Here is a 15761-nt window from a genome sequence, read left to right as displayed (position 1 = left end):
AGCATAAACTATAACTGTGCCATAAAGAATACTGAAATACTTTGAACATGTTTTCCTCAAGAAGATTCCTCAGGTCAAAATGTTGTCTTTGCAAGATTGTTTTAAGAGTTAAATTATTAAATTGGAACCAAATGATTTACAGCCCTGATTCTGTTTTGGTGACTGTTTTGTCTTGATGGGCTTGTACTTGTTTCTTTGCATTATTATTTTATCAAAAGACAATAATAGTTTGCATTAGAAGGATCTACTACTACTCATTGTCTTCATTAAGCTGTTTAGTCCAGGCGACATTCTTCATATTTCATATTTTACCCAACCAACAGTTCAACACCTCAGAACATCTAGTTCTAAAGGCAAACATACACAAAAAAAGTATGTTTAATAGCACCTACCGGCCATGTTCCTTAACATATACAATATGTTCAAAAAGATGTAATATCACATTTGCACCCTAGGGGGAGTTATTAAGATGCTGTACGTGCAGACAAATGAGTAACATCAATTTGCTCAATTAAACAAACCCTGTTCTAAATTAAACAATTTAAACAACAGTTACAATTCTTCATTACTCATTTGAGAACTTTCTCCAGTTAATAATACACTCAGTTTTTCCTGAAGCTTTTTAAAACTCAGTTTTTAGCAAATATTTTCAAATAACCACATTTAAAATTAGATTGTTGTTCTTGGCATTGTGACACACAAGGATTTATTACGCTACACTTGCTATCATTGGGTATTTGGAAATCTTCCTTTGCTTTCCTTTGGTAATCCTTTATTTTAGACAGCCATTCAAAGTGTTTACACCCGCTAAAAGGTTCCAGGGAAGGAGTACTGTACAAATGCTTTGGTATGAAGGGATTTACCGGTGCTCGAGGGCCCGTTTTATGTAAAGGATCCTTATCAGCCTCTCTGTCTGCTTTGTCAGGTTCAAGTCTGACTCCACTTGGCAAGATTCACCAGCTCTGAAGTCTCTTAAAGATATTTGTGCTCATTCATCTTAGTCTACATCACAGGGGAACACGGCACTTATCAGGTTGGTTGGAGCAGAAAAAAAAAAGAAGCTGACACGTTCAGACGTAAACCCACTCATAAATCTTTACCAGGAGATAGTCGGCTTGGGTTACAGTTATTAGGGCGGTGCGATGAAATGCATATTTGCTAATTGCTTTGGGTTTGTTGTTTCTGTATCCTTGCCTGGTGGAGTTGACAGTGACGTCGTGAAGCTGTTTAAACACTCTGATGAGAGGGAGGATTACACGTCTGGAAAACAGGGTGGAGTAAACTAAGTGGCTGTTTAATAGGTAGCACTTTTCTCACAACCATACGTCTGCACGCGCACACACAAAGTCCAAGGTGATAACTTCTCAAAACTTACAGAGTCATCACATAAAGACTTTATTTTCTAATTACACGTCATGGACACACAGAGCTCTCTTTGCACAGCCACAGTATAAACCAACAATTTTGTGAAAAACAGCCAATCCAGTGCATCGCAGCTCTGTCTCATGAATACTAACACCAATGGTTTTATGTATCAGATGCTGTTAGTTTCCACTCGCAAAGCTTAATTTTGTTTTCAAGCAGGGTCTTTATTTAAACAAGTGAAGGTGTCACTCTGCAGAGATTCACTCCTTGTCTGAAAAGCCCCTCTAAAGACTCTTGGCTTTTTCCTGAAAACGTATAGAGTCTTCTTTGTGAGTCTCCCGTGATACAAAAGCAGCCAGAAGCCGAGCGCGTCCTCTGTTACCTGCGCGTTGTCGCGTCTGTGGCAGGCTCCTGTGTCCCTGTGGATTTAACAAAGTCCTTAGTGATCACTTCGTCTTCGCCCAGCCTTCGGACGCATCGCTGGACCACTCGGAGGACCTTGTGTAACCTGCGGTCCAGTGCCAACAGATGGGGCTCCATCAGGACGGGCCTTAAAGAGTCGTCCTCCAGGGACTCCCTCATCACATCGCTGAGCTTGAACTCTGGTCGGGCCAGGAGCTGCAGCCTCAGCAGTGTGGAGCGCTTTATCCTGATCAACAGGGGAAGAAAAACTAGTTTCCTTCCCAGAATTCATGTTTATTTATTTTTAATTACTCCAGTTCTCTCTTATTAACTCGTTACTCTTTAATATGTGTGCATTATGAGGGTAAATTATACAAATGCATTTTTGTTTAAAAGGGGAAAAACCCCACAGTCTGCTATAGACTGAATCATACTCACATGCAGCACTGAGATAGTGGAGCCAGGATGGACGTCTCATCTTTAGAGTGCTTCCCAAACCTGAACACACGATGTGGTGTCACAGTGATGAATAAACCATAAATAAATTAAACCCCACAATTTAATGCTCCATAGTGGTTCTGTCTCACCCTCTGGCGTTGTCCAAGTGAAGGAGGAAGCCTTCATCCCCAAATTTGGTAAAAATCTCATAGTGGTGTCTGTCCATGTTACCTGTAACAAATACATGACTTTAGCAAAGGTACCCCCCCACCTACCCCACCCCACTCCAAAAAAACTTAACACATATAGCCAGAGTGTTGCATATTAAATGTCTGGTGCTATATGAACAGTTTAAAATGTAGTGGAATGAAATACCTATAAGAAAGTCGAAGATGGACATGTCTATGATGTTTAGGAGCCTGTTTCCTGAGTTATACGGATACTGCTGCTTTATTGTGTCACAGTAGAAAGGATTCACTTCCCACCTTTAAGAGAAACATAAATGAGAGGAAATTAAAAGGAGCCAGTGGAGAATATTCTTTAGAAAATTAGCACACAGGGGAATGTTTAACACTGTTTTATCTCAGGTTTCTTTAGTTTGGGGGCAGCTTTGCTGTATTTGTTCATTTCATATGGCACCACATGTGATTAATGGGTGATAACTCTACAGATCTGTATTAATATATGCAGAATGTGGTTTGTCTTGCTGGAATCAGCGAGATCTTCCCTCAAAAAGACTGGATGTGTGTTGGTTTAAAACATCTCTATATACAGTATAGCAGCATTAACAGGTGTACCACTGCCATGTACACTAATGCACACCCCCCCATATCGTACTGTGGACTCTGAGTCGATGACAAGATCGATGGCCTCTCTCTTCCTTGGAGGTTACAAAAATTGTGGATGGTGTCGTAAATAAAGAAATGGAGATGAATAAGTCTTTTATTCTGAAATGAAAACGTCTTCGACAGCATGCACTCTGATTCAGTGCCATTAGGATTTTTAGTAACCACTGCATCAACTGGTAGCAAAATAAATGAAATTACTGATGGTTGCTGCTTTCAAAAACTGTTAGGAAGTGTGGAGGCCACTTTCTTGGAATGACTTTAGCACATCTGCGTCTGCAGGATGTTACCAATTTCTCACATTGCTCCGGTTTGATCTTGTTCTACTCTCCCTGCATCTCTTCCACAGTTTTGTAACTCCAGTAAGTTTCTTCGCCTTAACTTTGTCCTCAGCCCAGAGGTTCTCAGTTGGATCCAGATCAGGACGCTGAGCCAGGCATTTCATTATTTTAATGTTATCAGCTTAAATGGAGTGTTTTAGCTGGTTTGCAGTGTGACGAAGTGCATTGTCTTGCATAAAAATTGCTGGCTGATTGGAACCTAATGGCAGAATAGGAAGAGCATGCTGGTGAAGGAGCTTCTGATAAATATGGAACATATTGTTTCCTGTAAACTAAATGAAACTTGCTCTCAAAACTAAAGTGATATGTGGACCAGTTCTCCTGTCTACATGTCTACAGTCTTGCAGGCAACAAGAGACCGTATGCTAAGAAAGACCCTTGGACTGTTTAGCAGTGGATTTGCAAGCACTCTGCATAATAATTTGTGTCATTGTGAAGCTTAAATATTTTAAGAATTTGGCTCGTGCATCAACCAACTTGTCTTGCAACGGCTGAAAAAGTCATTCCTTTAGCCTCAAGCTGAACCACCAGCTCACTTGCAGAATTTTTGTTGCCAGTTAAATAGGGTTTGTACTGTGCTGTACTACAAAATAAGGTCTTACTCCTCCCGTCCAGTGAAGGTGTAGGAGCGTATCCACGGGCTGGGGATGGAGATACGGGGAGCAATGCTGAGGCCTGGCAGGTAGGCAGACATGGAGCCCTCCAGCATGTCGGGGTTGCCGCACACTGCATATTCTGTTTTGCAAACATACAGGCACTTGGCAAAGAAACATGTGTTGTTTGCTGTTTGGGAAGCAGAACAAAAATGGGAGAATACAAAATGAGTTTTTCTGTTCACTTCCGATTACATGCTTTTCAATCATCTCTGCCTTTCCCTCAAGCTGGATGCCATATCACCAGTGAGGAAAAACATCAAACCGAGCAAAAATAACTTGTGGATAAGCTTAGCTTCACACAGACACGCTTGTTTGCAAAGATATAGGGGCAGAGATAAACAAGATGTCGACAAGATGCAGAGTTTGAAATACTATGCAAGTGTCAATCAAGTATTTCAACTGTTATAAAGGGGTTTATATGAAAGCTGTCTCTAATCCAAAGTTATTCTTTTGGGTAACTACAGATTTATTTTGTTTTTTTTTACCTGGAGAGGTGAAAAACACAGCTCGCAGGTCTTCATTGTGGGTTACTTGGAGGACTTCTCTTGTGATGTTCACCAGCCTGCCAACCACTGGAGGGACCCTCCGGAAGTCTAGAATCCTAGAAAATAGGTTGCTGATATTCAGAAGAAAACCCTCACAGATGCACGTAATCTCTTTTACTCGTGTAGGGAGTTCATGCTGTGTGCTGCAAACTTTCTGAAGGTGATGGTAGGCTTATCTCTGGCTTTAAATCCTCATCTCACAGGAGCCCACGCTTCAGTTTTACTGATTCTTATCAGTGAATATGTCCTCTTGACAGCCTACGTACTGCGTAATCCAGCTGCCTGCGTTCATATAAACTACCGAGAGCTTATACCTCCCCAAAGGCCATATTTTACTCATGTCTCACAAACAGTAATCAAACAACAATCAGCGTGTCAAGCTGAATTGCTGTTTCTAAAATTGTTGGCATTCCCCAACCCCTGATTGCGAGTGATAATGATGAGGGCTTGTGGCAAGTGACACACACAACAAAGAGAGAGAGAGAGGCAACACACAGATTACAAACATTGCCAATTAAAAAAAAAAAAGAAAAGACAGGAGCAGGAATTGTAGTCTCACTTTTTAAAGAATAACAGATAAAATATGAGCAGATAAACGGAACCAACACTGTTTGGGAGTAATTACAGTTATTTTTCAGGCTGTTGATGTGGCACTAGAGTTGTTTTCTGTCTCATGCGGCTGTGACTTAATGCTGTGTGTGTGTGTGGTTTGTTAATGATACTGTCTAGCTCAGACGAGTGAATCACCTCACCTCAGCTAATGCGCAATTGTATAAAGATGTGTGTGTCCTCATCTGTGTCCAGACACTGTGGTTTATACTGATCAGCAAGTTGGGAAATCTGGGGCTGAGCCAAAATGTTGCAATCGTTTTGGAGGCTAGATGATACTTTCATTCACAGAGGGGGATTTCTTTTTTTAGACTTAATTGCTGGAGACCATTTGGGATTTTTAGGATATTTTTAAAGCTTGCTATTACAAGAATGCTGCCACATTATCTCTGGACAATCTCTAATTTCATCACTTCTCCTCTAAGACATGATGGGTGGGTTTTTTTTTTTTTTTGGTTAATTTAAGGATTTTTATTGTGTAAATTTCATCAAGAGTTATAATCCACAAAGGCACGTTTAGACCAAAACCTAACCTCTGGGACTGTAAAATGAAGCTAGCATGAAAGTGTTTGAAATAACAACTCTGTGAATGGGAACTTGTGGCTAAATTTTTACATAGCATACCCATCAAAATTTTGTCAAGGTTCAAAGTTGAATTACTAGCAGCATGGCTGCTTTCACTGATAATTTGATGGCGACACAGAGAGTCGTAGCTGCTAACTGTCTGTCAGGTGTCCCCTCAGCTTCTTCAGGTGACTGAAATGGGCCTCTTGATCATGTTTGTGGTACCTTTTGGAACGTTTTTAAGGCAAATACCTGACAAATTAATCAGCTTGCTGGATAGCTAATTGTGCTTGCAACACATCCCAGAAGCATTAGCACTAATTAGCAGGTATCTGTGTCTGTGGATGCAGCTTGCTGGCCTACTAGCTAGCATTCTGGGATCACCGCATTCAAACTTGATCATTTTTGGCTTTATAAAAAATAAGATGGAGACAGCCATGAGGCTGTTTTCTGTGACTTCAGAAAATAAATTAAAAACGTGTTGTCATGTGGTGTCTGTCTTTTATATACAGTCTATGAAATACAGATTTTGAGTGGCCAATTATTACTGTGCTGATTTTAATTTTTTTTTGTTTGTTTTTGTTGGTTTTTTTTACTCTATTCATTTTATTACTGTAGCAAATCAGTATGGTAACGCTTCCTTTAATGACATCAGTCACTACAGTTGTTTGGAGTCACAGGAGTGCTGGAGAGGCAGGGTACACAATGGACAGAAAGCCAGTATGGCTATCTGCTAATGACAATCATTCACTTTCACAGCTACTGGCTATTTAGAATCACTAATCAACCTAACATGCATGTCTTTAGAATGCTGGAGTACTCAGAGAGAACCCACGCAGACACAGGGAGAACATGCAAGCTCCACACACAAAGGCCACAACTGACTTGTGGATTTGAACCTAGGACTGTCTTGCTGTGAAGCACCATGGCACTTGTTTATTGTATTTAGGTGCCCCATGGATGGCAGAATTGGTCACTCATCCATTTGGTCTAGACTGAATTATCCACACAACTATGGATTTTTCTGAATTGACTTTTATGTTCCCCAAAAGGTGGATTTTTCTGTAGCACCACCAGCAGGTAGGCTTTTGTGGAGTTTATGGCTTGAAGTGATGGCCTAGGGGAGAAGAAGAGGGTTCGTCACTGAGAGGACCCTGGTTCAAATCCTCGGGCTGGCATCACTGTGGGTCCCTGAGCAAGCCCACCCCCCCAGGTTGCTCCCCGGGCGCCCTTTGGCTGTCCCCTGCTCCATGCTGTGCTGTGTGTACTACATACTCAATGTGTGTGATGGGTTAAATGCAGAGAATGAATTTCACTGCATGTAAATGTATGTGACAAATAAAGCTCTTTCTTTTCTAAAAAGTGAAATCTAGTTCAGACGTTAAGAAGCAACATCAGTCACTAAATTGGATAAGTGGCAAAGAAAACGGAAGGATGGATGGAAGTAATAAATAAACATTTTATTTCCCTGTGTGGCCACATTCATCCCCCTAAAAAAACATTCATAGCACCTCTGTTTACACAAGGACATAACTGGCATCAATAAAATGACATATGTGCAATCAAAGCTAAAATTACCTCCAAGCACAGCAGTCACATAACTACAGTGAGAGGACACTAAAATTACCCAGTTTAAAGAAGCAAAAACAGTGAAGGGATAATGAGGCTGCACCTGTCCAGATGAAAAGCAGCAATCTCTGCGTTGTGTCTCTGGAGGTCAACAAAATAGAAGAAGTCTTCTGGAGTCTCCTCATCCCTCTGCTGCCTGACACACACACACACACACACACACACACACACACACACACACACACACACACACACACACACACACACACACACACACACACACACACACACAGACAGTGATTAAGCTGTCAGTTCCAGCACTCTGTAGTATATAATCAAGATATTACAGATGGCCTTCTAGAGGGTTCTGAATGACATAAATTCGCATAGAACATGACACAGCCTGTGTACTGTAATATCATTGCTGTGTAACCTAACGCAGCATTTCATGTTTTGTTTGATTTCATCTACTGAAGATAACTTACTAGATCTAATCGTCTCTCACCTCATTGGTTTAAACATGGCTTTAGCGAAGTTGTGCATTTTCAGAGCCAGTTTCAGGTGATGTCCGCTGGGTTTCACCACTGTAGGAGAGACACAGAAGCATGATGTCTTATGGTACACAAGAGTGGAGATTAAGCCAATTTCTATACCACAACATTTCCTTTACATGACTTCAACTCCACACTGAGTTCAACCGTTTGGCCCACATGTTAGCCTGGCAAAAGTAAACACTGAGCAACATGCAAACAGAGTCATAGGATTTTAGCTTAAATCCCCCAAGGGCATTGCAAAATGTGAAATATTGCCTAGCCTCTTCCGTGTGATAAAATAATTGGATGCAGCCTGGACTCTCTCTGACTGGCTGTATATTATGTCACAGCAGTAGTCCAGATCAGCCACACAGGCACAAGCATGCACACACACCTCCCCCTGCAGCGCTCTGTGAAACTCCAGGGTCTTATTAGTTAACGATCATGCAAGGTATACAATCAAAAGAGTTCTAGAAATGACTCAAAGGGGATCAAACTGGCACAAACAACTTTTGTGGCCAATGAACTGCGTCGCTCTTTGGTTACTGGAGTAAGAAGGTTAAAATTAAACAGTGAAGGACCGAATGTTTTGTTGCTTATTTCTTCTTGGCAGTGAGTGATGCTTGTGCGGTCACCCACTTCACTGTGCAGGGATGCTGGTGAAGGACCAGACAAGACAAAAACATGGAATATACTATAACTAACCTCATCTGCACTGGTGGGTAAGACAGAGAGAAGAGACTGTGTTGGGAGAAAAACCTAACATATAAACCCATTAATGAGCCATTTGCCCTCCTGAATGTTTCTATTTCTACACGTGAAGCTTTTACAGCCTCTACTTGTGTATTCTGTCAATTTGCAAGCCTCAATTTTACCTAGCCAACAGCTAAGTAGCATCTATTGTTTGGCATGTCACTAACTTTCAATTATCCATCCATAAGCTTTGGTTTGCGTGCTGCTCCGAAGTAAAGTAGGAGATGGGAGCGTAGGTGGTAAGAAACGTTGGCTTCCCTCAGAGCATGCAGACATCAAGCATTTAATTAAGAGCTCTGGCTTTGAGAGCAGACTAATGCCTGAGTTTTATTTGCCCCACAGCAAGTGTCTCATACAGAAAGACAAAAGAAAAACAAAATCCTCACTATCACAAAGGCAGCAGTGTGTTTGTCTCTGATGGTACCGCCAAACAGCAAAGAAAGAGTGAGCGAGAGAGGAAGGGAAACAAAAAGAGAAACAAAGAGGCTAGTGAGAAATCAAACTCATGCTGTTACTCAAACTGTGCATGAAACGCAGAGTTGCACAACATGAGATATGAGGTAGAGAAAATAAAAGCCCAATGGCCCAGAAAGGATAAAAGTCTTATTAGAGGGAGTGATGAAATGACCATACCTTGGGTGCAATCACATGCTCCTTTCAGGGCTTTCTCATCTTGAGTGTAATCTGTAAGATAGTGAGCTCGTTAGCTAATAAATTAGCACACTCGGTGTAAGGAATGTACCTGTTAAATTTCAGGAAAATGATGGGTACTAGATTTTCCATTTGCATAAAATACTAGTTGCACAGTCCTTAGTGTAAAAACATTACAGTGCTGTGCTGTATAGAAGCTTTACGGTGCATTTATTGAATTATACTGTAAGTGCTGAATGTAATTTCACTCAATTCACAAATTTAGACCCATGACCAATATCACAGTACAGCAAAAACATGGGAACAAGCACAGGAGAAGATACTGTTTCCCGTAGTTGACTGAGCTAAATGCTCCAAACCCCATCTGGCCTTCACCTGAACTGACAACTGTCATGCTCTGCATGTCCTTGATGAGTTGAAGGATAGCAGGGTCGTCCCGGGAGTACAAAGCATAGCGGTTTATTCCCAGGTGGAACTTCAGCCAGCTGGCATCGGGGTCATAGGTCACCTCATGCTTAGTCACAGTGATGTTGGCCAGAGCCGCTGCCTCGCTGTAGAGTTTCATATGTCTGAGGAATAACACGTAGTTAACAGAGGTTAACTGTAGGGTATAAGACACTATCACCTCCCTATTATCACAGCCTAAAGAAAATGATTAACCAGTAAAGAACATGGTACCAGTTAAAAGTTTGGACACATCTTCTCATTCAATGTTTTTCTCCTTTTTTTTTTTTCCTGACATTGTAAATTAATACTGAAGTGATCCAGGTTATAAAGGAACACATAAGGAATGATGCAGTAAACTTAAAAGTGTTCAACAAACCAAAATATGTTTTAAATTTTAGATTATTCAAAGTAGGCACGTTTTGCTTTGATTATAGCCTTGCACACTCTTGGCATCCTTTCAGTCAGCTTCATGAGGTAATCACCTGAAATGGTTTTCCAACAGTCTTGAAGGAATTCCCAGAGGTGCCGAGCACTTGTTGGCTGTTTTGTCTTCACTCTGTAGTGCAACTCATCCCAAACCATCTCAGCTGGGTTTAGATCAGGTGATTGTGGAGGCCAGGTCATCTGATGCAACACTCCATCACCCTCTTTCTTGGTCAAATAGCCCTTACATAGCCTGGAGGTGTGTTTGGGGTCATTATCCTGTTGAAAAACAAATGATGGTCCCACTTCCTCATCCATACTTTTTGGTGGCAACTACACGTGCAGGAACCATGGTGTTTGGACCCAAAAATCTCAAATTTGGACTCATCAGACCAAAGGACAGATTTCCACTGGTCTAACGTCGATTCCTTGGGTTCCTCGGCCCAAGCCATTCTCTTCTTCTTGTTGCTCTTCCTTAGAAGTTGCTTCTTCGCAGCAATTCAAGCATAAAGTCCAGATTCATGCAGTCTTATCAACTGATGGTCTCAAATGCATTTAGAGGGCAAGAAATTCAAGAAATTAACTCTTGACAGGAACAGCTGTTAACTGAAAACCATTCTAGGTGACTGCCTCATAAAACTGACTGGGAGAATGCCAAGAGTGTGCAAAGCTGTCAACCAAGCAAGAGGTGCCTACTTTGAAGAATCTAAAATATAAAACATATTCGGGTTTGTTTAACACTTTTTTGTTTGCTAAATAATTCCAATACGTATTCCTTCATAGTTTGGAAGACTTTAGTATTAATCTACAATGCAGACAATTTTTAAATAATGAAAAACCAAAGATTTCTTTGGCTTTGACTTGACTTTGTTTGGAATTTGCCATAGAATACAAGAATTATCAGGTCACTGGTGCCCTGAGTTTTCAGCAGATTCACCAGTGACACATGTGAAAGGGTCTGGAGAAGCCGTGAAGAACGTTATGCTGCCTGTAACATTGTTCAGCATGTCAGTGGGTCAGTGATGGTCTGGGGAGGCATATCCATGGACACACAGACCTTGACAGGCTAGGCAGCGGCACCCTGACTGGTATTAGATATCAGGATAAAACCCTTGGACCCACTGTCAGACCCTATGCTGGTGCAATACAATGCCTGGCCTCATGTGGCAAGAGCTTGCAGGCAGTTCCTGGCGGATGAAGAAATTGATGCCATTGACTGGCCCCCACGCTCGCATGACCTAAATCCAATAGAACACCTTTGGTACAATGGGTTTTGGTCCATCTGGTGCATTGACTGTCCAGGAGCTCAGTGATGCCCTGGTCCACATCTAGGAGGAGATCCTCTAGGGCAACATCTGTCATCTCATACCTTGATGTTGTCAGGCATGCATACAAGAAAGTGGGGTCCATACAAACTACTGAGTACCATTTTGAGTTGCTGCAATGAAACTTTCTCAAAATGGACTAGCCTGCTGCATCAATTAGTCACTTTGATTTTCATAAATTTAATTAAAATGTTTATCATATAGAGCATGCTCTTTAGGTTGCTTTAGACTGCCTATAGTTGCTGCTTCCCCTGCAAGCCACTTTGCAACCCAATCTTCTTTTGACAAGAGTTGTCCTGGCTGCATTAAATATTTATGGTTAGTATTTTATTTTGTAAAGACCACAGATTTTCAGAATTTCCTGGCACCGAAGCACATTCAACAGGTTTTTGTGGAGGTTGTCATACAGAGGAAAAAAGCATGTTATTATAAGTGTATTATACATTCCCTGTAATACACTTACTGCTTTATTGCTTGTTCTATTTACCACTTTACACTTGTCTCCTTTGGTCATTTATAGTCAGCCAAGTTTTATTAGCTAGGCTTTCTACTGTTTCTAAATTGAGTTTTAACTAATCTAAACTGCCCGGCCTCCTTTCCCCTCCTCTAGAGTCAAAGTAGGAGTAAGAATAAGCTGATACCAAAAGAAATACTGTCTGTGGTAAGAGGGGCACCACATAACAAGAGCTGACCACACTGAGTGGGATTGCCATTTCTCCACCCAAACAAACTCCATCACAGGCTGGATAACAAAATGAGATAATGGAGCAAAGTGCTAAAAATACGAGCTTGTTTTTCAGTCATCCTGCCGCCTCATTCATCTAATCTGAAGTGACACATCAGTGTAATCGAGACGCTGGACAAGTGCAGACCACAGAGTGTGGATTAGAACACAAGTGGGAAGCGGATAAGTTATAAATGCGTGCTATGAATGTGGTCTCTGTCAAAAGGTGTGTTCGATGTGATGTTGAGATGCTGTTGCAATATTTTGCAATAACAAGCCTTTGAGCTGCCTATTTTTTAGTGCACATTTGTAAGGCAGCACAGTGGGGAGATCCATTGCTCATAATTCTTCCTATTTTCCACTGTAAGAGCCCAATATCTGTATCTCTCTGAGGGAGACAGACAGACAGACTCACAAGCCAAGACAGCTACAACTCCCAAAGATTGAGATGGGCTTTAGCAGTTTTAAATCCTTGTTTACCTTAAAGAGAGTGTTCCAGACGCCAGCTCTCAGAGTGTCAGGGTTTTCTGCCCCAACCCACATGACATTGGAGTTTTATGACGCACAGAATTGTCTACAGATCCGGATGTCTGTCTGTGGGTGTATGTCTGTCACCACAAACAAAGTGCATTTAAGTTCATGGAAATGTGTTTCTGTGTGCCTTGGGTGGGTTTGGCCCCAGTGTCACTGACCCTGCCTCCCGACCACAGTCAAGCCTCAACACGTGCTACCACAGTGGGAACTATGAGCCAACATGAACATGCTATTTAACAATAAAGTTAGGTAACACTGTCAAGTAACGCATTGCAAAATCAGTGGCGATGTTGTCACAACAAGCAATGTCTTGATGTGATTTTTTTTTTATATATATCATGAAAAATAACACCAGACACTGACCTTTCCCAGTGTGACACCTTCCTCCTATAGTAATCAATCAGCTGTTCCACCTGCAGCAGTCTCTCTTCTGGCCCCAGCACCGGAGTCTGGATGTTGTATAGAGGGTGAGAAAAAAGTCTCACAAGCTTCGAGCCTCCATAGGCAGGTTCCAATGTCGTACCATCCAGGAGTGCTGCAGAAGTCCAGTTGGAGAGCTGCGGTGTGGCGAGACCCCCCTGGCTGGGAAGGGTGAGGTTGCTGGTGCCACATGAGCAGGAGTGTCCTGATGTTAGCCCCTTGCTCCGCAGCTTTGGCAAAAGGATGAAGTAGAGGTCAGCAGAGAAGATAGCTGTGAGGGTGGCAGCTAATAAGATGCGATCTCTTCTCATCATGGAAACAGAAGGGTGGAACAAAGAAAGCTGAGAAAAGTCCTGGCTACGTGCTGCTCTGGACCATGTGAGGCATCACTTGTAATCTCTCTCCAGTCTCTCACACAGTGAGCCAGGCAGAGGCAAGCAGTCACAGGTTGGTCCAAGTCTCTCTCTCTCTCTTTCTGTTCTCTATCTGTGTTTCAGGCTGTTTCTTCCAGCCTCACTTTTCCTCCTCCTCCTCCTCTCTTGGCAGCTGCTATAGAAAGTGCTGAGCTGAGAGCGAGCATGTGCTAGTAGCAGTCGGTGACAGTTTGGCTGCTTCCAGGGACCTGCTGCTCCGAGGAAGCGCAAGAGAGTGTGTGTGTATACATGAGAGAGAGAGAGTGAGCGAGAGAGAGAGAGCGACAGAGTAGAGTGTGTGGGTGTGTGTGTATGTGCAGGTATGTACACAAACATCAAATTACACGTTAGGAGACTGAGAAAGCAAGTGCAGTGGGGGGGTAGAAAACACACTCTTACACACTCTTGGAGAGCAGTACAATGCACTTCTTCTTATTAAACAGATTTGAATGAAGCCTCGTCCAGCTGGCGTATCCACTGTAATGCAATGCCAGTGCTTGTGTGCAGGTCCAAGTCCAGTTTTCATTATCGTGTGTTTAAGCTGGCCGCCTTCCTGCGTGATTTCTGACAGGAAAATTTAAATTTGCATGTGTGAATGCACAGGTGTAGAAATGAGTTAAGCTGTTAAGTGTTTGACTTGCCTCGCCATCCTTTCTTCTTTTCCTAGATGACGTGGAGGAACGACTCCCTTCCCTCTGTTATCTTCTTGTCTCCACTCTGCTCCTCCTCATTTAGTCCATTTTCACTTCTTGGTCAGTTCATCAAATCCTCTCATCCCATCATCTCAGATTTAAACTTTCATCCTCCGTGCTCTTTCCTCATTTCCTTTCACTCCCCTCTTCTTTTTTTCCTTTTGCCTCCTTTATTCAGCCTTTCGTGCTACAGACCTCCAGTTTGTCTCACTCCAGGCAAAAATTCCCAGCTGCACTTTCCTTCCTGCTGTAGTTCCCACACATGAATCCCTCACCCCTGTCGCCCTGTCATGCTGATCTACACAGATACAGACATTCATAAAAGGCAGCGCAGGAGAACAAAAAACATTACACAACTTCAAATGAGGAAATAAAGGGAAATCCAATACCTCACCGTGTTAGGACACCTTTGCCTTATTCTCTCTCTTCCTGATTGCTCTGAAAGCAGATTGTGTTTAAATCACAAATTCTTCTGCTTGTTGCCCATGTCAACTTTAAAAACCCTAAGCAGCTTTATAGTGAAGCAATGTAAACCTCACAGGGCATTTCCCAGCCTGCATCTGCGCTGTTGTGGTATTTTGGAACATCTGTCGTCTGCTTGGCTGTGTGTGTTTGTGTGTGTGTGTGTGTGTGTGTGGAATTCTGGCAAGACGACGCGTTGATGTCTGGGAGTAGCTCTCCAGGGTGTTTTACCCTCTCAGAAGAGAAAGCAGGCTGAGAGAAGCTGTTGCTGATGTTGGAAATCAGTGAAAGGAAGCTTTAACCTGCCAATTAGCCAGACTGTAGAGCTTCTGCTTTACCTCTAAAACCACAGTCTTTTCTTTTTTTCTTTTGTTTTTTTACTAGACAAACAAAAAGGGATGCTTTTGTTTAAAAGCAGATCCAGTACTGTACAAAGTGTTGTACCACATTTCTACAACCACCCATTTCTTTATATTTTGCTCAGAAAATGGGTGCAGTGATTTACTGAAACATATGCAAACATACATGGAAATACAGCACATCACTCAAAAATGCAGTTTGTACAATTCTATAAAGTCAATATTTGGTATGACTTTATTCTTCAGCACAGCCTGAACTCTTTTAGGCAGCTTTCTTGTCAGTTTTTAAGTAGTCTTTTCTTTTCTTTACTGCATTGGCAGTGTGTTTGGGTTCACTGCCATGCTGAAAAAAGAAGCCATTGCCTATCAGATGGTACTGCAAAGTGGACCAAAATCTGATGGTACTTTTCCACATTCATGATTCCATCAATTTTAACATCCCCAAACCATGACAGAGCCCCCACCGTGTTTTACAGATGGCTGTAGACACTCACTGTCACTATCCTCCATTTGTCCAGTTTTCTCAAACATTTTGAGAACACTCTGCACACCATGCTTGGAAATCATCTTGTTGGTAAAATAATATTATTTTATGCTGATCAAACTGTGTTACGTTTGGCATTGTCTGTTATATGTAGATATAACACTGGCTCATCCCTTGGGTTAGGTGCCTTTTTGTGCTTGAAACAAG

At 42.0% G+C, this 15761-nt stretch overlaps 1 protein-coding gene across 1 annotated transcript; it reads right to left on the bottom strand.

Moving 5' to 3' along the window:
• Positions 1–241: 241 nt before the first annotated feature.
• On the bottom strand, positions 242–13786 carry fam20a (FAM20A golgi associated secretory pathway pseudokinase). The gene is made up of 11 exons (XM_030754278.1): positions 13088–13786; positions 9647–9840; positions 9254–9304; positions 7840–7918; positions 7438–7530; positions 4533–4648; positions 3994–4174; positions 2581–2690; positions 2355–2436; positions 2206–2265; positions 242–2014 (listed from the first exon to the last, which is right to left on the bottom strand). Exons 1-11 carry the CDS (start codon positions 13456–13458, stop codon positions 1744–1746), a joined length of 1608 nt encoding a protein of 535 aa, XP_030610138.1. The 5' UTR covers positions 13459–13786; the 3' UTR covers positions 242–1743.
• Between the last annotated feature and the right edge of the window lie 1975 nt (positions 13787–15761).

This window comes from Archocentrus centrarchus, chromosome 19 (assembly GCF_007364275.1).
Source record: "Archocentrus centrarchus isolate MPI-CPG fArcCen1 chromosome 19, fArcCen1, whole genome shotgun sequence".
In the NCBI taxonomy this organism is placed as follows: domain Eukaryota; kingdom Metazoa; phylum Chordata; class Actinopteri; order Cichliformes; family Cichlidae; genus Archocentrus; species Archocentrus centrarchus.
This window is presented reverse-complemented; position numbering and strand designations above follow the sequence as displayed.